Consider the following 25,634-nt stretch of genomic DNA (forward strand, 5'->3'; position numbering starts at 1 on the left):
GATTCCCAAATCTTCCAAAAATCCTTCTACTCTCACCCTATGTATTTCTAATAGTCTAGTCACCGCAGCTCTCTGGGGCAGAGAATTCCAGAGATTCACCACCCTCTGAAAAGAAATTTCTGCACATCTCTGTTTTAATTGACACAACTCTTATCTTGTATCTATGCCCCCTCGTTCAAGCAAGTATCTAATTCCTGTTTGAGCGTTACCACTGAACTTGATTCCGCAAGCTTTTGGGAATTGTGTTCCAGATGGCAAGAACTCAGTGTTTTGAGGGAAAAGCTTTTTTGTGTTGCTTGGGTGTTCTTGGCAAGCCTTAAGTCTGGACCTTTTGGTTATTTACCCTTCTGCCACTGGGGGATAGGTTTATAGAGAAACTCTCATTATGTTACTATATCTTTACAGAACCTGATATTCCACTGAAACCTGACAAAGGATGGGTCCACATGGACGTGCTGGAGTATGAGAAGCTGGAATGGATGAAAGATCTGCCCAAGCCCAGAAGGCGGAAGACCAACAAGGTGACCTGTGGCCGTGTGGATACTGTGTAACAGGATCCCAGGGCCTTCCTAACTCAAGAGACTCTGGGACTGGGCAGCCCTTTATGGAGCAATGAGAGATCAGTGGGTGGCCCTGTAATGTGGATCAGTAGTAAACTATGGGAATTAAAGGCCCTGTGGAGGACCAGTAAATCTTTGGGAGTAAGCATTCCTGACATAGTTGTGGTTCTCGAGAGGACATGTCACAGAGCAGAGGAAAAGAAACCAAATGTACCTGTCGTGCAACAGAGGGATTGAGAAGCCCTCGGTAATGGAACATTGAGTCTGTAGATCAGGCAATCCTGTCACAGATAAGGGTGGAGGAGGGAGGGGAGGGATATAAGCTGTGTGAAGGCAACGAGAAAGGGATTGTGGGATTGAATGACACTGTGATGGCCTCAAGTCTGGAAAGTTTGTAAATGAGCATGGGCGATACCATAGAATTGAGCAGGTTATGGAACAGAGAGATACAGGTACTGTATGGGTGGGTTTGTGGTCAATCTGGACTCGGTGGGCTGAAGGGCCTATATCTCTCCATGACTCAATGAATGGTCTGCTCGAGAAGCAGATAGACTGTGGGGAGTGAGTTGTCCCAGTTGTGGAGCTACAGAGAGGGAAGGGACTGAGTGGTTGTTTCACAGAACAGTGAACAAGTCTATGGGACTGGCAGATCCTGAAGCCGGGAGAGATTGAGACCAGGTGGTCCTTTGGTGGACGAAGGGGACTGAGTGACCCATCATGGTGCAGTGAGAAACCCTGAGACCGAATAGCCCTGTCACACAACAGTGAGAAATGGCAGAAGTGACTGACCCAGTCTTGGACCAGGAGAAGACTCTGAGACTGTTGTGGAATAGAGAGAGACTGAGAGATTAAGTAGACTTGTTGGACTGACAGGCCTTTGTGCTAAAGAGAAAATGATTGACCTGAGCCTGAATGAGCTTACTGGAGAGGTTGGGTAAAAAGTGAAGCACTAATACACTTTTACAAATGTTTCTACACAGTCAAAGTTTCCATTATTTGAACTCAAATCAGTAAATCAGCTAAGCATTATAAACGAGAATCTACTGTTCATGTTGAATGAAAATGTGGCCCCACCCCTTTCTAACTAAATGTGCTTATATCAATTATATTTAATGTTTTCTTTTACATATTCAGGAGATGCAAGCAAGGTTCAGTTTCCATGGTGACTTAATACCCCCAGGTGTCGATGTTCCAACTCATCTGGGATTGCACCATCATGGGGAGCAGCCAGAGGTTAGACTTACTAATGACATATTTCCTCTTACGTCAGAATACTTTTAAGTTGCTTTTCCACATTTGTTACAGTGAGGGCTTTAATGCAAAGGGATGCACGTTAAGTTCCAGCTACAGAGCTTTGGTTAATCCCCACACCGAACATTGTATTCAGATCTGTGTGCCTCATGTTAAGAAGGTTCACTAGATTTGAAGAGAGTAAAGTGCCAATTACCAAAGTGATGTTTTGGTTGAATGGGTTAAACTGAGGACCTATTGCAAAATCTTGTATTCCCTTGAGTAGAAAGCTTATAGAGTTGTACATCATGGAAAAAGGCCCTTCAGCCCAGGGAGTCCATGGCAGCCATTTGGCACCCAATTACACTAATACGATACTAATCCCAATTTATTCTCTACATATTCCCATCAATTCCTCCAAGATTCTACCACTCATCTGCATCAGGCTAACTGCCAACCTGCACATCCTTGGGATGTGGGGGGGATCTGGAGCACCCGAGGGAAACCCTCATGGTCACAGGGAGAGCATGCAAACTTCACACAGCACCAGCGGTCAGGATTGAACCCGGGTTGCTCGACTTGTGAGGCAGCAGCTCTACCAGCTGTGCCACTGTGTCGCACGTAATTTTCCAATTGAGATATTTAAAATGATTATAGGTTTTGATAGGGTGGGTAGAGCAAAGCTGTTTCATGTGGTGGTGGAGTCCAGAAAAAGAACTCATAACTTTTAAATAAGAGCCAGGCCAGCCATGGGTAATGTCAGGAAGCACTTTTTCTACAGCAAGGGTGGTTAAAAACCTAGGGAATTTTCTTCTCTCCCGCACTCCACCCCACCCCCCAACCTCCCTCCCAGCGAAAGCTAACATGATTTGGGGGTCTATTGAAAACTGAGATCAATAAATTTTAGTTAGGGAAGGGCTATTAGGGGACATGGAACTAAGGTAGGTGAACAGAATTGCACAGAGTTTTCCTTTCCTCCAGTATTAAGGGCTATTCCACAATGGGATTGACCAGGCTTGCTGCAGTGTTGAATGCAAACACATGCTTTCTTCCCAAAGACTATTATTTTACACACCCCTCGTCAGGAGGGGAAGGGATAAAATAATAGCCTTTGAAGAATAATAAAAAGTGCTTCCCTTCCTGTATTGTTAGTTCAAGGTGAAAGTTCAGACCATACAGGACAAAATAACTTGGGTTTACAAATCACATTTCAAGCCCTCAGGACATTGAAAAACATTTTTCAGCTGAGGAATTTCTTTAGAAACATAGTCATCCTGTGACCTCCAACAGAGACGATGACGGCAGCAAATGCTTGGGCACACCACTGTCAGCAGGTTCTCCATCCCACGCCACCTTGACTTGGGAACATATTGCCGTTCCTTCATCGTCACTGAGACAAGATCCTGAAACTCCTTCCCAAGCAGCACTGTGGGAGTACCTTCATCAGAAGAACTGTAGTAGTTCAAGAGAGGCTCACCACCATCTCTCAAGGGCAGTAGGGTATGGCAATAAATACTGGTGTTGCTAGTGATGCAGAGGTCATGAAAGTGAATTTGAAAAAATTAATTTGCACTTTGTGAGGTCCCACTAACAGCACTTAGATAATATTCATGTTGTTTGTTTTCGTGATGTTGGCTGAGAACATAAGAGAAGAGGTAGGCCTATTCTGTCATTCAGTAAGATTATGGCGATCCTGTACCTTATCCACTTTGCCATCAGATTCTCATGTCCTCTGATATCCTTCTTTCTTTTTCAATCTTTTATTAGTTTCCAAATTAATACAGATTAATATATAAAATCATTGTTTGTACATGTAATACAAAGAGATCAGGAGAACAATCATGGCATAGATAATCATAAAGAATAGTAAAATATAAAAAAAATCTGTAGATCCCACGATCTCTTAGTAAATGAATATAATATAAAAGAAAGGAAAGAAAAAGATTTATTGTGTATATAAAAGAAAGGAAAAAAAATCCCCAAATCAATAAGAAAAATTATAAACAATATATCAAACCAAACTGAAAAAAGAAAGTTAAAAAAACAAGACAAAAAAAAGAAAAAGAAAGACTGGACTGAAATTTCTCAATAGAAACAGAGCAATATTATGTCGTCAACTCCATTCCTCTAAATTGGAAGGTTATTGAAAAGGGATCTATATCGTGAAAATATTGAATAAATGGACTCCAAATATCTTCAAATTTAAGTGAAGGATCAACAGTACCACTCCTAATTTTTTCCAAGTTTAAACATGATATAGTTTGAGAGAACCATTGAAAAGTAGTAGGGGGTATTGGATCCATCCATTTAAGCAAAATGGATCGTTTGGCCATTAATGTAACATTCCTCTGATATCTTTAGTGTCCCAAAATTCAATTAATCTCAGAGCAGGATATATTCAAAATCTCAGCACCAACAAGATGGAGAATAACCCTCGATGTAAAGAAATTACTCTTCATCTCAGTCTTACTCTTTATCCTGAGACTATCTACGGTGCTACGTTCTCATGATAGTGGAAAAAGCTATGCTGTATCAACTATAATGAAATTACATATTATTAATAACTGCTCCCTTGTCCCCTCTCAGTCTTTTTCTGGCGAGGTGCCCATCTCTGTTCAGGTTTCCCAGGTAGGTTGTAGCTTTTGGTCCCAGAATAATCCTTGTAAAGATGCTCTTCTGTGATTCTGACAGTCTGGGCCATGCTGTGCTGTGAGTAAGCATGAACTCCTGGTGCGCCAAATATCACTGAGACTGGAACTCAGTGCAACCTAACCAGATGGCGTTGAACAGATTTGTGTTCCTAATAAAAGAAAATGTTCCATTTCCTGGCTTTGGATCCAACTCAGGCGAGCTGGTGGAGGTGGGCACATGGCTATTTCCTTTTTGGTTGGGTGATTTGTATCATCTCATAGCAACGTAGGAAATGTCCCTTAAGCCCATCTGTCATAGGATGATTTCTAACAACTCCAACTACCTGCATTCAAGCCTTTCAAGGTAGAGAATCCCAAAGACCTATATCCCTCTGTGTAAAGGAATCTCTCCTTATTTCAATTCTAAATGGCTGACCCTTCACTTTAGTTGGTATCCATTCCTTCTATAATTATTAATCATAGTTTCAAAATTTTCAGTTGACACCCAGCATCCTGAACTTTTTATGGCCTGACTCTAACATTTAAGATTATTCTGAAGAAGAAGGCCCAGCGCCATTTTGTGGCTGGCCTATCTGCCGACGTGCGCACCAACTTTGGAGCCGGTTCGCTTGCGTCGAAGGTGGGTCACCACGTAACCCCCCCCCCCCCCCCAGAACCGGCGATAAACCCCCAAAGTCCACAGCCTGGATCAGTCACTGTTTGGGCAGTCTGCCTCTGCGCCACAGAGCCTGAACCTCGACAGGCTGCGCCAAGTCCACATGGGCTGGTTTGAGCTGGTTCTCCGTGAAAACCTCCTCTTTCCCCCCAATGTCTAGAACGTACATGGACCCATTGTTCCCGAGTACCTTGAACAGCTCCTCGTACGGCTGCTGTAGCGGTGTCCGGTATGCGCCCCTCCGTACAAATACAAACTTGCAGGTCTTTGGGTATGCAGGTGGGGATCTGTCCGTGCCATGAAGTCGGTACGGGGGCCAGGTTGCCGAGCCTCTCGCGTAGTCTGTGCAGGACTGCCGCGGGTTCTTCCTCTTGCCCCCTTAGGGCTGGTAGGAACTCTCCTGGGATGACCTGGGGTGCACCGTACACCAGCTCGGCCGACGAGGTGTGCAGGTCCTCTTTGGGTGCTGTGCGGATTCTGAGCAGGACCCAGGGGAGCTCGTCCACTCAGTTAGGCCCTTTCAGGTGGGCCATGAGAGCCGATTTCAAGTGACGGTGGAAACGTTCCACTCATCTATTCGACTGTGGGTGTTAGGCAGTAGTGTGTCGTAACCATGCTCCCAACAGGCTGGCCGCGGCCGACCACAAGCTGGAGGTGAACTGGGCGCCTCTGTCGGAGGTAATGTGGGGCGGTACCCCGAAGTGTGCTACCCAGGTTGCACACAGCGCTTGGGCGCAGGAATCTGCGGTGGTGTCAGTGAGCGGGGCTGCCTCTGGCCATCTCGTGAACCGATCTACCATAGTTAGGAGGTACCGCGCTCCTCTCGACACTTGCAGGGGCCCCACGATATCCACATGAATGTGGTCGAACCTCTGGTGGGTGGGTTCGAACTGCTGCGCGGGGCTTTGGTGAGCCACTGCACCTTGGCTGCTTGACACTGCACGCACGTTTTGGCCCACTCACTGACCTGTCTGTGAAGGCCGTGCCACACGAACCTGCTGGAGACCATCCGGATGGTTGTCCTGATGGATGGGTGCGCCAAACTGTGTATGGAGTCAAAAACTCGCCACTGCTGGGACGATGGGGTGAGGTTGGCTGGTAGCCATGTCACACAAGAGGGTCCTCCCACCTGGGCCTACTAGGAAGTCCTGCAGCTGCAAACCCGAGACTGCGGTCCTGTAGCTGGGCAACTTGTCGTCTGCCTGCTGGGCCTCCGCTGGCGCTGCATAGTCCACCCCCTGGGACGGCTTGGATAGCTGGTCTGGAGAGTGCGTCTGCCACGACGTTGTCCTTTCCCGAGACATGCTGGATGTCCGTCGTGTACTTGGAGATGTAGGACAGATGTCGCTGCTGGCGGGCCGACCAGGGATTGGACACCTTTGTGAATGTGAAGGTCAATGGTTTGTGGTCCATGAACGCGGTGAACGGCCTGTCCTCTAAGAAATACCTGAAATGTCGGATGGCCAGATATAGTGCTAACAGCTCCCAGTCGAAAACACTGTACTTGAGCTCGGGTTGCCGCAGGTGCCTACTGAAGAACGCCAGGGGTTGCCAGCGCCCTTCGATGAGTTGCTCCAGCACCCCACCGACTGCTGTGTTGGATGCGTCCACTGTGAGGGCGGTTGGAACGTCCGTTCTGGGGTGCACCAGCATCGCGGCGTCTGCCAAGGCTTCCTTGGCTTTGACAAAAGCAGCCGCAACCTCTTCGTCCCAAGTAGCTTCCTTGCCTTTACCCGACATCAGGGTGAGCAAAGGGCGTATGAAACCGGCTGCTGAGGGGAGGAAACGGCGGTAGAAGTCGACCATACCCACCAACTCCCGCAAGCCTTTGACTGTGTTGGGCTGGGCAAAGTGGTGGATTGTGTCTACCTTGGCGGGTAGGGGCGTTGCCCCATCTTTGGTAATCCTGTGGCCCAGGAAGTCAATGGTGTCGAGTCCGAACTGGCATTTGGCCGGGTTGATCATGAGGCCAAAATCATTCACGTGGGGGTTGAGCTGGCGGAGGTGAGACAGATGCTCCTGACGATTTCTGCTGGCTATGAGGATGTCGTCCAGATAGATGAACGTGAAGTCCAGGTCACATCCCACCGCATCCATTAGCCGCTGGAACATCTGTGCAGCATTCTTCAGGCCGAGCGGCATTCGGAGGAACTCGAACAGGCCGAATGGGGTAATGAGTGCTGTCTTGGGGATGTCTTCAGGGTGTACTGGGATTTGATGGTATTCCCGGACGAGGTCCACCTTGGAAAAGATGCTTGCCCTGTGCAGGTTTGCTGCAAAGTCGTTTATGTGTGGCACGGGGTAGCGGTCTGGGGTTGTAGCCTCGTTGAGTCGATGGTAGTCGCCGCATGGTCTCCAGCCCCCGACTGCTTTGGGCACCATGTGTAGGGGGGAAGCCCATGGGCTGTCTGACCTCCGTACGATTCCCAATTCCTCCATCCTCTTGAACTCCTCCTTCGCCAGGCGGAGCTTGTCCGGGGGAAGCTGTCGTGCGCGGGCGTGGAGGGGTGGTCTCTTGGTCGGAATGTGGTGCTGTACTCCGTGTCTGGGTATGGCTGCCGTGAACTGTGGTGCCAGAACCGATGGGAAGTCCGCAAGGATTCCGGTGAATTCGTTGTCCGACAGCGTGATGGAGTCCAGGTGTGGGGCCAGCAACTTGGCTTTGCCCAAAGAGCACGTCTGGAAAGTCTTGGCATGGACCAGCCTTCTCCCGTGCAAGTTGACCAGTAGGCTGTGAGGTCGCAAGAAGTAGCCCCCCCCCCCCCCAGGAGTGGTTGGGCCACGGCGGCCAGTGTGAAGTCCCACGTGAACTGGCTGGCGCCGAATTGCAGTTGCACTGTGCAGGTGCCATAAGTGTGTATCGTGCTGCCATTTGTGGCCCTCAGGGTGGGTCCTGGCTCCCTGTTGCAGGTGTTGTACCCCGTCGGGGGTAAGACGCTGATTTCTGCTCTGGTGTCGACCAAGAAGTGGCGTCCCAACTGTTTGTCCCAGACGTAAAAGAGGCTGTCCTGATGGCCAGCCGCTGTAGCCATTAGCGGCGGCTGGCCTTGGCGTTTCCTGAGAACTCGCAGGGCCAGTGATACTGGCGGGCTTCTGCGCCTCACTGCTGGTGGTAGAAACACCATTGTACAGTGGCCTCCTCACTCCTGCCTCTGGGTTGTGTGCGCTCCGTTGCCAGGCCTGATCTGTCCTGGCGTTGGGCACATGGCTTGGTAATCTGGCCGACGGACTGCCCGCTTTCCTTCTTGGCCTTCCACAGCACGTCTGCCCGGGCCGCTACCTTCTGGGGGTCACTGAAATCTGTGTCGGCCAGTAGCAGACGTATGTCCTTGGACATTTGCTCTGGGAACGCCTGCTCGAACATGAGGCAGGGCTTGTGTCCGTCAGCCAGGGCCAGCATCTTGTTCATTAATGCTGACAGTGACCGGTCCCCCAAACCGTCCAGGTGCAGCAAGCGGGCACCGCGCTCCCGTCGTGAGAGGCCGAAGGTCCGTATGAGCAGTGCTCTGAATGCTGCATACTTGCCTTCCTCCAGGGGCGACTGTATGAAATCGTCAACCTGGGCTGCTGTCTCCTGGTCAAGGGAGCTCACCACGTAATAGTAACGCGTAGAATCAAAAGATATCTGCCGAATCTGGAACTGGGCCTCTCCTTGGTCAAACCACAGGCGTGGTCACAGCATCCAGAAGGGTGGCAGTTTCAGCGAAACTGCATGAACGGATGAAGAGTCGATCATCTTCGGTCCAAATCCCGTTTGGACTGTCGGGGTCACCAATGTAGTGATGGGCTGCGCTCTGAGCTAGGAATAACGACACGTAGTCGGTGGGTTGAACTCGAGACTGGTTTATTTGAATCTTGCCGCGCTAGCTTTTAAGCAGTTAAGTTCCCATGCTCGACGCACGGCGATGACGTCAGAGGTGTGCCAACCAAACCTCTTCCCGTGCACAGGCTTTCTCCCCTCGCTGTTGAAGAAGAAGGCCCAGTGCCATTTTGTGGCTGGCCTGTCTGCCAAGACGCGCGCTGACTTCGGAGCCGGTTCGCTTGCGTCAAAGGTGGGTCGCCACAATTCCTCTTTGTAGATTCCTCTATGTGAACTTCATATTTCACCTCATCTACTGTTTTTGTGTACTTGCCTGTAGAGAAGGATGAATGTGGCAAAGTCCAAGGATTAGTGTACTCTTGCCACTGTTTTCTGGCTTAATGGATCGTAACATGTGATCCTCATGGCTGAAATACAAAGGAGTCTGTAAACTATCAGAATGCAGCTTAGGTTCTAAACCAGCAACTTTATATTTCAAATTCAGTAGGAAAATCGACAAGCAGTGTACTTGCATTTTATAAGTTTTATTATATTAAAACGGAAGAAATTGTTCGGTTTAAAGTTGATCATTGGAATGCAGGTGCTTGCTATTTTCACTTCTTATTTGGTAAAACAATTTCATGGATTGTTTGATTGGCAACGTACAAAAGGTGGACTCAGATTGCAATTCTGATGGTTTATACCCTTCTGTATTTCAAAACATGTGACAATCCTGAACAGTCCCACAATATGCAATCACTCAGTGCAAAGGGATTCCATTTGGCCCAATGTGGCTGTGCAGTCTCTTTAATAGCCTCATCTAATTAGTCTCACTCCCCCACTTGTAAAGTTACTATTGAATTTGTTCCCACCACCCTTTCCATCAGTGCATTTCAAGTCATAGCCTAATTTAAGAAAAAAAAAGGTCTGGCATAGTGGTGCAGCTAGTAAAGCCACTGCTTCACAGTGCCAGAGATCCAGCTTCCATCCTGACGTAGGGTGCTGTCTATGTGGAGTTTGCATGTTCTCCTTGTGACCGCACCGGTTTCCTCCTACATCCTAAAGATGTGTGGGTTGGTAGGTTAAATTGGCCACTGTAAATTGCTTCTAGTGTGTAGGTGAGTGGTAGAATCTGAACTGAATTGACAGGAGAATAAAATGGGATTGTGGATTAGTGTAAATGGGTGGTTGATGGTTGGTGTGGACTTAGTGGACCAAAAGGCCTGTTTTGTCCTATATCTCTCCATGACTCTTGCCGGTTCCCTTTAGTTAATGCCCTCTGGTTACTGACTCACCTACCAATGGAAAGTCCCTTGCCATCTACTCTGTTGAAACTTCATTTAAATCTCCCTTCAACTTTCATTGCTCTAAGGGAAACAATGGCAGGAGTTATGGTCTTGCTGTATTTTTAATTCCAATGTCTTCTGATGGAGTATGACAGCAAAGTCAGTCAAGTTACACAAGTTATTTAATTTGAGGTCAAACAGTGGCTCAGCAGGAGAGGTTTATGGAGTGTAAATTTCCTCAGATTTTGAGAAAGGGGTTTTGACTGTGGCGCTGTTATTCCAGGTTAGGGGGTGGGGATCTCAATTCTGCTCCAGAAACTTAAACATTTGCAGTACTGAGGGAGAGCTGCCCAGTTGAATGAGCTGTCTTTTAACCGAAACCAAGGCTCTGTCTTCCTACTGTGTGTGAAAGAGAAGAGCAAGGGTCTTTTGTCCAGTCTGATATTTATTCCTCAACTGATATCGCTGTAACAGACTGGTCAACATCTTATTATTGTTTGATGGAGCATGCTGTGTGCAAGTTAGCTGTTGCGTTTCCTCCATTACAAGGAGGTGATTACACTTTGGAGTACCTCACTGGCTGACTTGCAGTCATGAAAGATGCTAAAGCAAAACAAAGTCTTTTTATCTCTTAGTGCAGCAGAGTTGATGCACAGTGAGAAACTGGCAGACGGTCCGAAGTTTCTGGATCATTGTTTGCAGTGATCATCTTTAACAATTTGTTTGTCTCTTTTAGGAAGCTGGTTATTCGCTACAAGAGCTCTTCCATTTATCCCGCAGTCAGATAATTCAGCAGCGAACTCTTGCCCTTCAGATGTTGGCTCGAGTCATTCAAAAGGTGGGCTTGGCACACTTCAAAACTACATTTTGCAAAAAGATTTCTCACCGTAGTTAACCAGATGAAGATGTACTTTGGAGCCACGGTGCTCAGAACATAGAAATAAGAACAGCAGTAGATCATGTTGTTACTTAAGCCTTTCTTATTGTTCAGTGGGTAAAGTTCTACTTTGGCTTCACTATTTTGCCTGATCCTCCTTAATGCATGTCTCCTTTAGTTTCTAAAAGTTTACTGATCTCAGTCCCGAATGTACCCAGCAATCAACAAAAGAAAAAAACTATAGATACCAGAAATTTGAATTGAAATGGGTAATGCTGGAAATATTTAGCAGGTCAAGTCACAAGTGTGGAGACAGAAACAATTGTTGTCTCCAGTACAAAACCTGTCATCAGTACTTTAGAGTTCCTGATGGTCATCAAATGTAAGAATGCAAGATTTTTTTCCTATTTTCTATGCCATTTCAGTGCAGTAGAGCCAGCGCTCTGAGAAGCTGGCAGACCAACATTTCTTGACTGTTGTCAGATGACCCAGTCATTGATCTGAAATGTTATCCCTGTATCCTCTTCCATGGATACAGATAGTGCCTGACCTGCTGAGTACCTCCAGCCTTTCTGTTTTTATTTCAGAATATACTTAGCCCTTTAAGGTAGAAAATGTGAAAGATTCACAACTCTGACAAAAGAAATTCCCTTTCATTTGTGTCCTGACTGGATGATCCCTTTACCTGGTATTGTGGCCCCTGGTGCTATACCCTTAACTGAAGTTAAACTGCCGTTGGGATTTACCATGTCAAACAAGAATTTTATGTATTTCTCTGTGATCACCTGTCATTTTTTTAAAGACCAGTGAATTATAGGCCCCTTGTATTTGATTTCATCTAGGACAGTCCCTTGAACCCAGAACATAGTCATGGAGTCATACAGCACAGAAACGGGCCCTTCAGCCCAACTCATTCATCCCGACAAAGATGGCTATCTGAGTGAGTCCTGTATGCCTGCATTTGGCCCATATCCCTCTAGGCCTTTTCGTGTTCTTGTCCAAATGTCTTTCAAACATTGTAATTGTACCCTCCTCTACAGCTTCCTCTGGCAGCTCGTTCCATATATCCACCACCCTCTAAGTGGTAAAGCACCCCTCAGGTCCCTTTTAAATCGTTCCCCTCTCATTTTAAGTCTGTGCCCTCTAGTTTTAGACTCACCTCTCTTGGGGAAAAAAAGGACTGTGATCATCCACCTTATCTATGCCCCACATGATTTTATATATTTCTGTAAGGTCACCCCTCAGTCTCCTATTCTTGAGGGAAAAATGTCCTATTTTATCAAGCCTCTCCTCTTCAGTCCTGGTAACATCATTGTAAACCTTTTGTGCATACTTTCCAGCTTAATGCTGTCCTTCCCATAGCTGGGCGACCAGGCTGCACAGAACTGACCAGGATTTGGAATCCTCCAAGTGCGGTCTAACCAACATTTTGTACAGCTGTTAAATTTGGTACTTAATTTGTTATTTCTCTTTCTAAGGCAAGTAGCTCCTTCATTACATAAAGAGACCAAAATTGAACACAACACTCCAACACTTCAGAAGTCCAAATATCTTACATGCACAAGTTGTTCATTGCCTATTCTGCAAGTTACACCCTCACAAATCTATCTTCTAATAGATTTGTTAAATGTGATTTCCCTTTCATAAAAATGTGTGACCCAGCTCAAACCTGTGATTTTCCAAAGCCCTATTACCATTTCCATAATAATAAATGTGAGCAATATTTCCATTAGTTGTCAGGATAAATGACCTGTATTTTTTCTTCCTGCGTTATTGAATGGTGAGTTATACTTGCTCCCTCCCCATCCATAGAGGCTGTTCTGTCTAGAATGCTGGAAAATCAAGACCTATGTATCCACTATTTCAGCAGCTATTTCTGGTAAAATCCTCGGGCATTGACCATCAAGTCCAGGACATTTGTCACCTTTTAATCATTTACTTGAATTTTAACAAACATATAATACAAAACTGTTCACCATCCTTTGACAAACTCTTAACTGCCTCCTCAGTTCAGGATTATTAGAAATAGGCAAGTTCTGCCATTGCCAGCGACATCCACGTCTCATGAATGAATAAATAAAAACTACAGGAAAGATGTGCTAGCATGAGAAAGATTTGCCAGAATGTTAAAGGGCTGGACAACTATAATTATGAGGAGGGATACATTAGGCTGGGATTGTTTTGTTTGGGACAAAGGATACAAATGTGAGATGTAATTGGGGTGTATAAAATTATGAGAGATACAGTCAGGGTGAACATAGAGGGCAATGACTAGGGGGCATATGATTAAGTTCATTGCTAGAATGATTAGAGGAGATTTGAGGAAAAATGTTTACATTCAGAGCATTGGGGGGAGGGGTGTGGGGTTTGGAACTCATTGGGTGTGGGGAAAGGACAGCGGAAGCTGAAACTTCTACCATATTTACAAAGTACCTGTTTGAGTACTTGATGAGCCACAAATTGCAGAGCTATGGGCAAAGATGGGAATTAGAATAAACCAAAATCTATTTTTGGATGGCATGTAAATGATGAGCCAAATGGCTACCTTCTGTGCTGTAAATTTCTAATTCTAATACTTGTTTAATATTAATAATTTCCCAATGTAATTTACTTTGCCCAATGTCTTCCTTTTTACATACTTATAAGAGTTCTTAACTATTTTATATTCTCTACTAGTTTACTTTCATTGTATTTTCTCTTCTTGTATCAATATCTCGTTAGTCCTTTGATTTTTAAAACCCTCCCAATTTTCAGCCTAACCACTCTTTGGCAGCATTGCAAACACTTCATCCTTCTTCATTTAGCTGTGGCTTTCCCACTTTAGCATTGGAGATTTTTTTTACTGAATGGAGTGTTTAATCATTCAGAATTTCTTTAATGGTTCCCCATTGGTGAGCCGGTGTCATTGCGTTTAATTCATTTTTCTAATTTATCTCAGCCAACCTACATGGCACCTTGGTAATTTTGTTAAATTGAAGACTTTAATTGTGGATTTAGTGGTATTGCTTTCAAACTTAATATGAAGTTCTGTCATTATTAGAATGACTTTTCCCTAGCTGATCCTGTACTAGAAAATTGCTAATTAGCACTATCCGATTGCACAATTGTAAATCTCATAGGGCCTGTTATTTGGTTGGTTCCTCAACTTATGGTTCTAAGAAACAATCTTGAACATATTCCATGAATGCTTCCTTCAATCTACTTTTGCAAAGTTGTTTTGCCCTGTAGATATGAAAATGAAAGTCCCTTAAGACTATTGAATTACCCTCGTTGCATTCTCCTCTAATTTCCAGATTTGTATTCTGTCCAAAGTTATTTTTGTGTGTTTACTTGCTGCAGTCTTTTCTGGCCTTAGTTAATTGATAGCTCCAGCTCTCTTGATTCTGTACTTGATTTTGCTAAGCTTTTCCCTTTTACCTTTATCTCATCCTTTTTGAACAGAATTATGCCAACTCCTTTTTCATTTTGCTCGCCTTCTCTTTGAGTAAACTACCCTGGAATATGTTATTCCAAACACTGCTCTTTGCATTCCTTATCTCAGTAATGGCTACAAGATCAAACTATTTTCCCCTCTTTATAGAGTAATAAAGTCATACAGCACAGAAACGCACTCTTCGGCCTATCTGGTCTATATTCCTCTGAACCTTTCCTATCCATGTACCTTTTAAATATTGTTAATGTACCTCCCTCAACCTCTTCATCTTGCAGCTCATTCCATATACTGACCACCCTCTTGGTGAAAAAGTGGCCCCCCAGGTTCCTATTAAATTTCTTCCCTCTCACCTTAAACCTATGCCGTCTAGTTCTTGATTCCCCAGCCCTAGGAAAAAGACCGTGTGCACATTCACCCTATCTATTTATCCCATTTAATTATCTTTGTACCTAGAGAATAACCAGCACAAATTTATACTTTGTGTATTTAGATATAGAGCCATTAATTTTAACTATTTACACTGTTTACCTGAAGTAGCTTTAGTTGTTAACAGCTTATTACTTTTATTAAGCCCCCAGCCCTTCCTGATGCAATCTGCTTGATTTTACCCAAATCATTATTATGGTCTACAATCTTGACCTCTTACTTCACAAATTGATCCTGCCTTGTCTCATCCACCATTCAATTAGCTTAAAGACCAGTCTACATCTCCAATAATTCAATTCACTAGGCCATTCTGGATTGAGTCTATCCCATTGGAGCATCTCCCTCTTTCCCCAGTGCAGGTGCCTTTACCCCATAGCTTGAATCTCTGCCTCTCACATGGTTCTTTTAGTTGTATATTTAAACCTGTAACCTGTTTGTCCCTGTGCCATGTCAATATTGCAGTAATCCAGAGATCATCTCTTGAGGTCCTGCTTTTTGTACCCTAGCTTTTCAAACTCTCTTCTGATTTTTACATGCCACTGGGTCCTTTGGAACCATTCCAAATCATCTTTTCCCCCTCCTGGTGTGAAGGGCTCTCAACTCTGGCACCAGGCAGTCGATATATTCTTGGGAGTCAGTTGCAGAAAACCATATCTATTGCCCTGACAATGTTATGCCCTATCCCTAGCAAACTCCCTTTCTTCCCCACACATTGCACTTCCCCACTCAAATGCCTCAGGTACCATGTACTCCTTTGCTCAATTTTGTCTGTGCATTTTGGTTCTCATCCTCACTACTTGCAACCACCTTGAAGCTGTCTTGCGAAGCTGAGGTTTCTACACCTGCTATCATGCAGACTACATTCTTAGCTTCTCAAGTCACACCTACATCCTCTGTTCCTGATCATGAAACAAATCTAAAGTACCTGATCCAAGCCGAGTTACTTGTAGATTGTCTGGGAAGTTAAGGGTCTATGTAGGATGGATACCACACTTGTAAACCTAGAACTTATATCTAGGTAAATGAGAGCCGAGCATATCTATCCACCTATGGTACATGCTGTGTGATCCTGTAATGAGATAATAATTTAAATACTGGAGGACAGATGTGTGTTTGTGGGCTACTCAGTCATCAAAACTGCATCAATTTTTGTACTCTTCTGATGCATGTTATATGGTGCCTTTAATACAGAAAGCCATGAATTCATTCATTGCAGGGTAGAAGAAGGGTTGTTACGAGAGAAAGAGTCATGTTGATGGCTTTTATGGTGGATCTTAAAATCTGGGAAGCTGAACACTCCTCACTGTAATTTAGTGCAGGAATTTTGGAGCTCAGAGCCTAGATGGCTGAAGGCACACCCACAAATAGTGCAATGAAGGAAATTCAGAGTGATAGGGTGATGTTGCACTAGAGGTGATTACAGGTAAACGGGGAGGCAAAAAACAAGAATTTTAAATAGGAGTTTTTGGGGAACTGGGAACCAATTTCTAACTGAGTAAAGGTGTGTGTGAGATTTGGTGTGGCTTAGGATCTGAGTAGGATTTTGCATGAGAATAGAAGATTGGATGTTGAGCAAGAGAGCTTTGGACTAGTCAAAAGACATGGTGAAAGATTTCAGTGTAGATAAACTGAGTCAGATAGAGACTGATGATTTTATGGATGTGAACTTTGTGATGGTGGGAATGTAGGGGCCAGGATCTTCTCTCTGTCCAATAAAATGTTAAGATTAAGAAGAGCCTCAGACAGCCTAGGAGAGAGATGGTGAATAAAATGTAGTTTTGATTGGCACTGAAGGTAGTGACTCTTGAAGGAATGAGTACTAAATTAGCAGTGTGACTACAGAGGCAGTGGAGGAGGCAAGACAGATGGTAGGTAGACTGAGCTGGATGTTGTCAGAGAACATGTGAAAGCTGACGCCATTCCTGTTGGTGTGGCCAAGGAGATTGCATGTGGAACCAGAGAGAAATCCCTGGAAGTAATGGTGCAGGGAAGAGCTGCCTTCTCTTCTGATCTGAGAGGTAAGACCGATACTATCAAGCTGGGCATGGGAGAAGGATGCTGTGGTTGAACGTGCCAAAGTTTGTATCAGGTCAAGTTAGAATAACCTGCCTTTGTCTCAGTCACAGATGTTGTTGCTTGTGACTTTCCTTTGGGTTGTTTCAGTATTGTGGCAAGATGGAAAACAGTTTGAGAGCTTCAGGTATGCAATTGCGAGAAGCAAGGCCTTTTAATGGCAATATATACATAGAATTCAGTAAAGAAAGAGAATGTGGGGAAGAGATGATAGTATGGCAGAACAGGGATTGTGGGTGTGCTTTTTAAAGAGTGGGTGATAATAGCAGATCTGATGAGAGGCCCTGTGGAGAGGGGACCATTTGTAGAATCAGCTAACACAGGGCCAGGAAGGGATAGTGAGTGGTCAGCAGTTTGATAGCATCAAGAGAATGAGAGATGAGTCAGATAAGCACTGAAAGGGTATATTAGAGTTGTTAAAGAAACACAGAAAGAAATGGATTCAGGGATGGTTTGGGGGAGCTGGGATAGGTTCAGCCTGGTGGACAAGGTGAATGTCGGGGGTGGGATTGAACAGCTGGATGGAATTTACACTAGTTGAATATTAGCAAACAAATATTTAATTATTTGGAAATTTGCTATTTTATTGAGATTCATGGAAAGTGCCATTGTTGCTATTGGATACGGTGCAGCTTATTAATAAAAGTTATAGTCAGGCTTTTAATGTGATTGCCACTGTATGTCAGCTGGCATAATAGGTGGCTTGTCACAAGACTTGGGCTTGTCCTTTTCTCCCACATCCTGACCTCTGGGCTTGACTGCATTTCTTCTTTCCCCAGTACATGCCTGAACAGCTCCCTTTTTGTTCTTGTGTTGTTCCTTCCACTTTTGACAATAACTTTCACTGATTTCCACTTTTTCTGTCATGCCTTTTCTCTTGGTCTTTCCTACCTTTCTTAATATTTTCCCCACCCTTTCTTTTGCTGCTTTTCCTCCTCCTTGCGTGCTCTCTGTCTTGCACTGAGGATGTCAGTTGAATTGGAGAGAGGGTTCAATGAATTTGACAAAAGAATGGCAGACAGACAGCTTAAGAGCATTTTGCAGTAAATCACTTCAAGGTGCAACCACTTTTATATTATAGGTAATAAAACAGTCAGTTTATACATGGTAAGATTCTGCAAAAAGTAACTTTAGGAGAGTTTAGTTTTGCAGACATATGATCTGGTTATCAAACAGTACACTGATATAAATGACCAAAGTTCTCAAATGGCTCCATAGGAAGGTGCCATGGACTGCATCATGATCAATGTCCCCAGGGGAAGAGAAGAGAAAGCATTGGAAAGGCTATCTTGAACATGGTTCAGAGAGCTTGATGCTTCTCTTGATTATGGGATGTGTGGTGCACATAAGTGAACTCGTTTTCTTGTTGTTCTTTGCTAGGCTAAAGCTGGCGATTTCTCCTCCTCCCTTAAGCACAGTGTGTTGCGAATGCTGCTGGATGCTGGCTGTTTGTTTCTCCTTCGCTTTTCGCTGGACGATAGTGTTGAAAATGTAATTGCTGCCTGTGTTCAGGCCCTAAAGGCACTCTTAGTCTCTCCTTCTGATGAGGTAAGTCACCCTTCAAATGTTTCTTGGATTTGAGAATTGCTGCCTTTTACTTTGATTCAATGGATGTATTTTTACTGCCAGTGCTCAGTGAAGATTGGAGAAACAAAGGACTGCAGGTGCTGGAGTCTAGATGAATGGCACGGAAGTGTAGCGGTTAGCGTAATGTTATTACAGTGCCAGGGACGCGGGTTCAATTCTGGCCACTGTCTGTAAGGAGTTTGTACGTTCTCCCCGTGTCTGTGTGGGTTTCCTCTGGGTGCTCTGGTTTCCTCCCAAGACATACGGGTTAGGAACTTGTGGCGACACTTGTGGGCTGTCCTCAGAGCACTCTGTGCAAAAGATGCATTTCATGGTGTGTTTCGATGTACATGTGACTAATGAAGAAATCTTTAAAACACCATGATGCTGGAGAAACTCAGCAGGCCAGGCAGCATCCATGGAGAAAAAAAGGCAGTCAGCGTTTCGGGTCCGGACCCTTCAGGACTGAAGACAGGAAAAGGGGAAGCCCATACAGGGTGCTTTCCTTTATAAGCTGACACATAGAATATTGGAGCTGAGAGGTTATATGAGAATTGTTTTCAACAGTGGTTTACCATAGTTTGAGTATTGTGTTCTTAACATTTCCTCGGTGTTGAAGGTGACTTCCACCCCGGCTCTGTGGGTTGTGAGGAGGCCGGGAGACTCTGCAACAGGCGGAGTTGGAATGCTTGATGGGGCGAGCGAGTGGCAGGTTTGGGAAGTGATGTGCCCCTTCCATTGCTTTTGCTGTGCTCCTGAACAACCAAATCAGAAGTTGTCAGTGCCATCCCGAATGCTGCTTCTCAACTGTGAACAGTTACGGACCATGGTTCTCCATGAATCATTGGGCATGATGCACTTTTCAAAGAGGCTTGAGGAACATCCTTGAATCTTAACTGATTGATTGGTAATCTGATCCCAAGATGAAGTTTGGAGTAGAGTGCTTGTTTCAGAAGTCTGGTGATGGGCATGCAAATGATGTGGCTTGCCCAGCATAGCTGACTGGATATAGTTAGGGCCTCAATGCTGGGGATGTTGACCTGGGAGAGGATGTGTCTCTGGGTGGATGTAATCCACACTATGATTGAGGGGATAAGCTCTTTAGTTGAGAAGGACCACTGTGCTGACTTTCCTCTGTAAAAAATTGCAATCAGATTTATCTCATTTTGTGAAGATGGTAAATTAATTGGTTTATTGTCACATGCACTGAGGTACAGTGAAAAAATTGTTTTGCATGCCATCCATACAGATTATTTCATTAGAACAGTTCATTGTGGTAATACAAGAGAAAACAATAACAGAATGCAGAATAAAGTCTTACAGTTACAGAGAGAGTGCAGTGCAGGCAGACAATAAGGTGCAAGGCCATAAGGAGGTAGATTGTGAGGTTAAGAGTCCATTTTATCACACTAGGGGACCTTATGATTATGGCATCTTCTTCTCAGATGTAGTTGGCGAGGTTGTTGATTTGTGACTGAAGTTACTCACTGCCAAGGGTAAGAACTTCAGCAGGGGTATGATCTATTCCTGAGGCGTTGTTGCTTTTCACTTGGCTTTTTCTGCTTCTTGTCAGTCTGGGGTGATGCTGAAACTGTGGTATGAAAAAGAATGCTTGTGACAGGGACTAAATAAAGGTCGAGTTCTTTCAAGTGTTCCTTTCGATTGACACTGGCTGTCTCACTGTTCTTGATGAACTCTCCTCTGTTCTTGGCTCTTAGTAGGGTGGGCCCTTGGGTGTTTGAGGCAGAAATGGTCATGACAAGATGTTGCTGGGAGTGGAAAGTTGTAACCATGAGGAAAGATTGGATAAGCTGGGGTTTTTTCCTTGGGAACAGAGGAGGCTTAGGTCAGACTTAACTGAGACTTGGGTGAATCAAATATGATGGTCCTGTTTCTTTCAGCTGAGGGTTCAAAAATCAAGAGCCAGAAGCTGATGGAAGCATGGGATGGATAGGGTAAAAGCTCAGTAGGTGTTAAGGGTGAGAAACCTGCTGCCTAGAAGGAAGCCAGAAACTCTTATCACATTTGGGCTATACCTGGATGTGTACTTGAAAAGCTGTGTCCTGCAGGACAAAGCTCAAATGCTAGAAGGTTGGATTAGGCTGGCGAGCTCTTTATGTCCGCACAGACATGATGGGCTGAATGGCCAACTTAGTATCATACAAAATTTGCAATGCTACAGTCCCTCTGATAGGAGACCCACATTCACTGACCCCTCTGAAATTAATTCTCTGTACACTAACCCCTCCTCTGATATTGGTCACATGGCAACTAACCCCATTTCCCCAACCCCACCTCACTTGGATATTAGTTGCATGGTCACTGGCTCTCATGTATTATCCTCACAGTCATTGACCTTCAGGTGTTAGTCCCTGGATAGTTCTGAGTTCCTTGGGTGATGTTAGGAGTAGAGGCTTATAATATCACAATCCTGACCCATTCTCGATGATGAAACTGCTTTGGGGTACCTTCACTAACTTCTCTCTACTGGCATGGTTGATTCTGTGTTCTTTTCCCTCTGATTCCCTTGTGTGAATTGAAAAATGCTGCAGTCTCTTTGGCTGTTTGTGTTACAGGGCAATTAAATCCACTGCCTGACGTAGAGCCTCAGCATCTCTCAACCCTGAATGCCTGCATTGCTGGCATACTGCTCCATCTTCGCGTCTTATCAATCTGTGCCACTCTCGCTGCACAGTTAATGAGTTTTTCTTTTGAAGGTTAGCTGAATCACTCTATCACACCTGACAGATCCAAGCTCCCAGAATAGCAGCCACTTTATGTGCAGGCCAGCAGCCTGGAGATGCCAGTCCATCGGCACAAAATAGTTGTCTGGAGAAGGTCTATGCAACCAATACTGAGCTCTATCACCTACACACATACCACACAGCTGGCTGGCTATTAGATTGTGTTGCAGATCCTCCTGGAGATGCCCTGAAGTCTTGAGGAATTAAAGATTATTCTCATCGAACAGTTGAGGAAACAAGTTCCTATTAGCCTTCTGTTTGTATTAAGCAAGGGAGTTGGATAGTTGAGGATCATCCGATGTGTATGAAGCAGCTTTCTGGTTTGTGTGGGATGGCAGGGAACAACAAGCATGTACTTATGAAGCCATTGGTGGGGGTGTGGAGGAAGGAGGATGAAATCTCCAGGAATATGTCCAGTTCCAACATCTGAAACGTTAATTCTGTATCTTTTTTTGCTGTATCTGCTGAGTATGTCCAGCACTTTGTTTCAGATTTCCAGCATATGCAGTGTTTTGCTTTTCACTGTGTCCAATCATAATCAGAGAGTGAACAAGCAAAATATTGTGGTTTCTGGGAATGGGAAATGAGAACAGGTCCAGCAGTATCTACAGAGAGAGAGAGAGATTTGATGCTTCATATCAGTAATGTTTTATCAATAGGCTTTATCAGTATTTGTCGCCTTTATTGTTGAATTGTGGAGGGTTGTAAGGTGGTGAACTTCAGCTCCCTTCGCCAGCTGATCCTGAACTGCCCATGATGTATGTGTGAGTTTTTGTGTTAAATGGAGACCGCATTGCCTCTTCTTAGTTTCCTTAGCTATGACTTGTGTCATCCTTTCTGCGGTGGTCATTCACTCATCTTCCCACAGCCCTGCTGACGTGTGAAGTGGTCTGTGCCTGAAGTAAGATTGTCAACCAGTGACTATTATACATTATATTTCTCCAAACTATTCTTGGATGTAATGTATTGTAGAGAGACTGCTAGTAAACAGGAGCTTCCTTCCTGCAGGAATGTCTTGACAGGACCTTCTCCTGGTATTTGGGATCGTCAGTGTTCCCCCTTCGGCCCAACGAAACAGAGGAGGAGGATGACGATGATGAGGAGGAGGAGGATGATGATGAGGAAGAATCGAAAATGAAACGAAACGAGAAAGCCAAGTCCAAGGAAGAGAAGAAAGCTGATACAGATGTTGCCCGCATTGATGCTATCAAAGTAATGTCCTTAAGATAAGCCTTGGTTTGCAGTAGAGTTTACACATTTAATATAATATTGAAAAATACCGCTGTTTCACACTCCCCGCCACCCCCCCCCTCCCCCCCATCCAGGATCTTGATCCAGTCTTGTTGCTGTCTTATTTGTGTCTTTTCATTCATCTACAGTTGGTTGTGCTGACTTGTATGTTTAAACTTCTGTGGCACCTCGAGACCTATAAACTGCATCATGTTGTAAGTCAAAAACATTGCAGATGCTGGGAATCTGAAATAAGAACAGAAAATGCTGGAAACACTCAGCAGGTCAGGCAGCATCTGCGGAAAGGGAAATAATAAATGTTTCAGGTCTGACACCCTTCATCAGAACTGGCAATGAGAGAAAACAAGTTAGTTTTCAGAAGCAGCGAAGATGGGAGAGAAATGGGTAGAACAAAGGGGGTTTCACTGATAGGATGAGACCAAACGTGTTCATGAAGCAGTTAGAAGCATGTATATTAACTTGACCTTATCCTAACAGAGATGTTCCCTTTGTTCTACCCACCCCTCTCCACCTTCTGCTACTGAAAACCAACCAGTATTCTCTCGTTCCCAGTTCTGAAGAAGGGTCCTGGCCTTGAAACATTAACTGTTTCTCTCTCCAGAGATGCGGCCTGACCTTCTGAACGTTTCCAGCATTTTCTGTTTTTATTTCATGTTGAGATGTGTAGGGTTATGTCACAGCCAAGAGTTGGACTGCAGGCTGTAGGTGAAGGAGTGAGACTGGATTGCACTATGTAAACCATATCCCATTGAGATGCAAGGAAGCTGACATGCAAGGGAGCCAGCACCTTTCTTGGAACGGTAGGGATAACTTCTGGGTGGCCTTTTAATCACAGGCATATAACTCAGAGTTATGTGTTTAAATTATGCTTACTACATAAATAGGATGCACTTCTTGTGACTGTAGGGCTATAAAAAAGTGCTCAACAGGTAATCCAGAAGTTCTGAACTGCAGCCACTGTTATAATGTAGGAAAAATAGCAAGCAATTTATGCAAAGCAGGCTCCCACAGTACAGCAATGTGAAAATGACCAGATAATTGGTTTTAGTGATAGTGGTTGAGAGACATGTATTGGCTAGGACTCTGGAGCATACTCCCTGGTCATCTTTGAAAGGGTGGTATCACTAAGTATCATCTGACACACATGGTTATGTGCATGTGAAGTCAATCTTCTCCTTATCAGTCTAGGCATACTTGAGTGGGAAGTGATTGTTTTTGTTCCCTGGAGCAAATACTGCAAAGTAATTTCAAGATTATATTAATGTTCCCAATCCCTTTAGAAATGAACTCTTTTTAATTTCCTCCAAATCAAGGTCAAGCTTCTGTTGGATTTTGGACCGAGTTAAAGGTGTTCCTGGGTTTATGTTTGTGCAATATGGAGCTGACGCAATAAACAATGAAGTCCTGATGCTGAGTTTTTGCTTGTCCCAGGGTGACAGAGGGAAGGTTTAGGGGCATCATAAGTGGGCTACTAAAATGGAAAGTCCTTTGTTTCTGCTTCTGTTCTCCGTGAGCTCCTCTTTGTGGACAATGAGTGTATAGCATCAAGTGAGGTCAGAAGATCAATCAAGATGCTTCCTTATCAACAAATTGCTAATTGGCATATACCATAACATATTGGCTCAGGCCTAAGAAACAAACAATGTGCCAGAGGTTATTGGTACCCATGGTCCATTCTGATCTCAAGAGCAATGGCTTTTGTGTTAAAGGAAAGGGTGAGAAAAATTGGAATGCTGATGTTATTCTTGTGTTTTAATAATAAACATCTGGGATTCCTTCTAACCTTGGGGTGTTCTGTCACTTGTTATCTAGGAGACTATGGAAAAACTCCCAGCTATGCACTTGATGGAACATGGGAACAGGATTAGGGTATCTAGTTTCTAGAGCCTGTTCGGCCATTCACTGAGATTACTGAGGAAATCTATGACCCAAATCCAAGTACCCAATTATTGCTCCACATTATACATGGCTAACTAAAACTTTTCAGAGATTGTCTTCAAATTGTAGATTTTTCCGACTGCCATAAATCGTTTCTTTCTAAGTACCCTATCAGTTCCCCTTAATATTTTGGAAACATCAATTAAACCATTCTTTAATCAATGAAGTTCTGGAGCATATAAACACGGGTATGTGTAATCTTGTTGTAATTTAACACTTGGAGTCCAGGAATCATTTTGTTAAATCTGTGCTGCTCCTTTTCCAAGGCCTTCTTAAGACAGGTACTTGGAACTCCTTACAACATTACCAGCATGGCCGAACTGAAGCCTTGTATTGCTGATGCATAGCATCTGTCCCTTTGCACCTCAATCCTCAAGATAAAAAGCCAGCAATCCATTCGCCTTTTTTGAATTATTTTCTGTGTCTGTCAATGCAATTTTAATAACCTATGTACATGAGCTCCAAGTCTCTTTGGATCTCCCTGTTTCTAACTTTTCATTGTTGAAAAAGTATTGTTCTTTCCTTTCTCAGGTCTAAAATGGATGACCTCACAATTACCTTGATTGAAATCCATTTGCTTTAGCTTTCCCATTCCCTTAATTGATTAATATCTCTTTGCAGTGTAATAGTGTTTTCCATGTTGTTTGCAGTGTCGGCAATCTTTGTCATTGACACACCTGGTTATGCATCTCCTTGTCCCATAATCTGTCATAAGATTGTTAATTGCAGCTGAATACAGATCCTCATGAGTCACCACTAGTTGCATCCTGCTAATTTGTGTATCGGCCCATTACCTCTGCTCTGTCTCATGCTGCTCTGCTAATTTTGCAAATAGGTCAATATTTGGCCATTAACAGCCTCTCACAAGGAACTTTATGGAAGTCCACAGAAATAACACTGATAATCTCCTGTCCCCTATTTCAGTCACCTCTTCAAAAAATGAAGTCAGATTCATCAGGCATGCTGTAGCATTTACAAATTTTGGTTCTGTTTGATCAATCAACAATTTTCAAGATGTTCAGTGCTCTCTATCCTTAGTTATAGACTCCAGTAATTTCCCAACAATAGATAGTTGGCTAAATAATCTAGAGCATGCAATTTTCCCATCCAAATGAATGGATCCTGACTTGAGACAAGTTTGGAAG

General features: G+C 44.2%; 1 protein-coding gene across 4 annotated transcripts in view; it reads left to right on the forward strand.

The window, feature by feature from the left end:
- rpap1 (RNA polymerase II associated protein 1) overlaps positions 1-25,634 on the forward strand; it is a 106,178-nt gene that overhangs the window by 36,736 nt on the left and 43,808 nt on the right. For all 4 annotated transcript variants that reach the window (XM_052016063.1, XM_052016043.1, XM_052016035.1 and 1 more), the window contains 5 exons: positions 406-521; positions 1,695-1,793; positions 10,918-11,019; positions 18,371-18,538; positions 22,309-22,512. In XM_052016063.1, coding sequence (XP_051872023.1) covers positions 406-521; positions 1,695-1,793; positions 10,918-11,019; positions 18,371-18,538; positions 22,309-22,512 — 689 coding nt within the window. The remainder of the gene's footprint in view (positions 1-405; positions 522-1,694; positions 1,794-10,917; positions 11,020-18,370; positions 18,539-22,308; positions 22,513-25,634) is intronic.

This window comes from Pristis pectinata, chromosome 1, assembly GCF_009764475.1.
Source record: "Pristis pectinata isolate sPriPec2 chromosome 1, sPriPec2.1.pri, whole genome shotgun sequence".
NCBI classification, from domain to species: Eukaryota; Metazoa; Chordata; class Chondrichthyes; order Rhinopristiformes; family Pristidae; genus Pristis; species Pristis pectinata.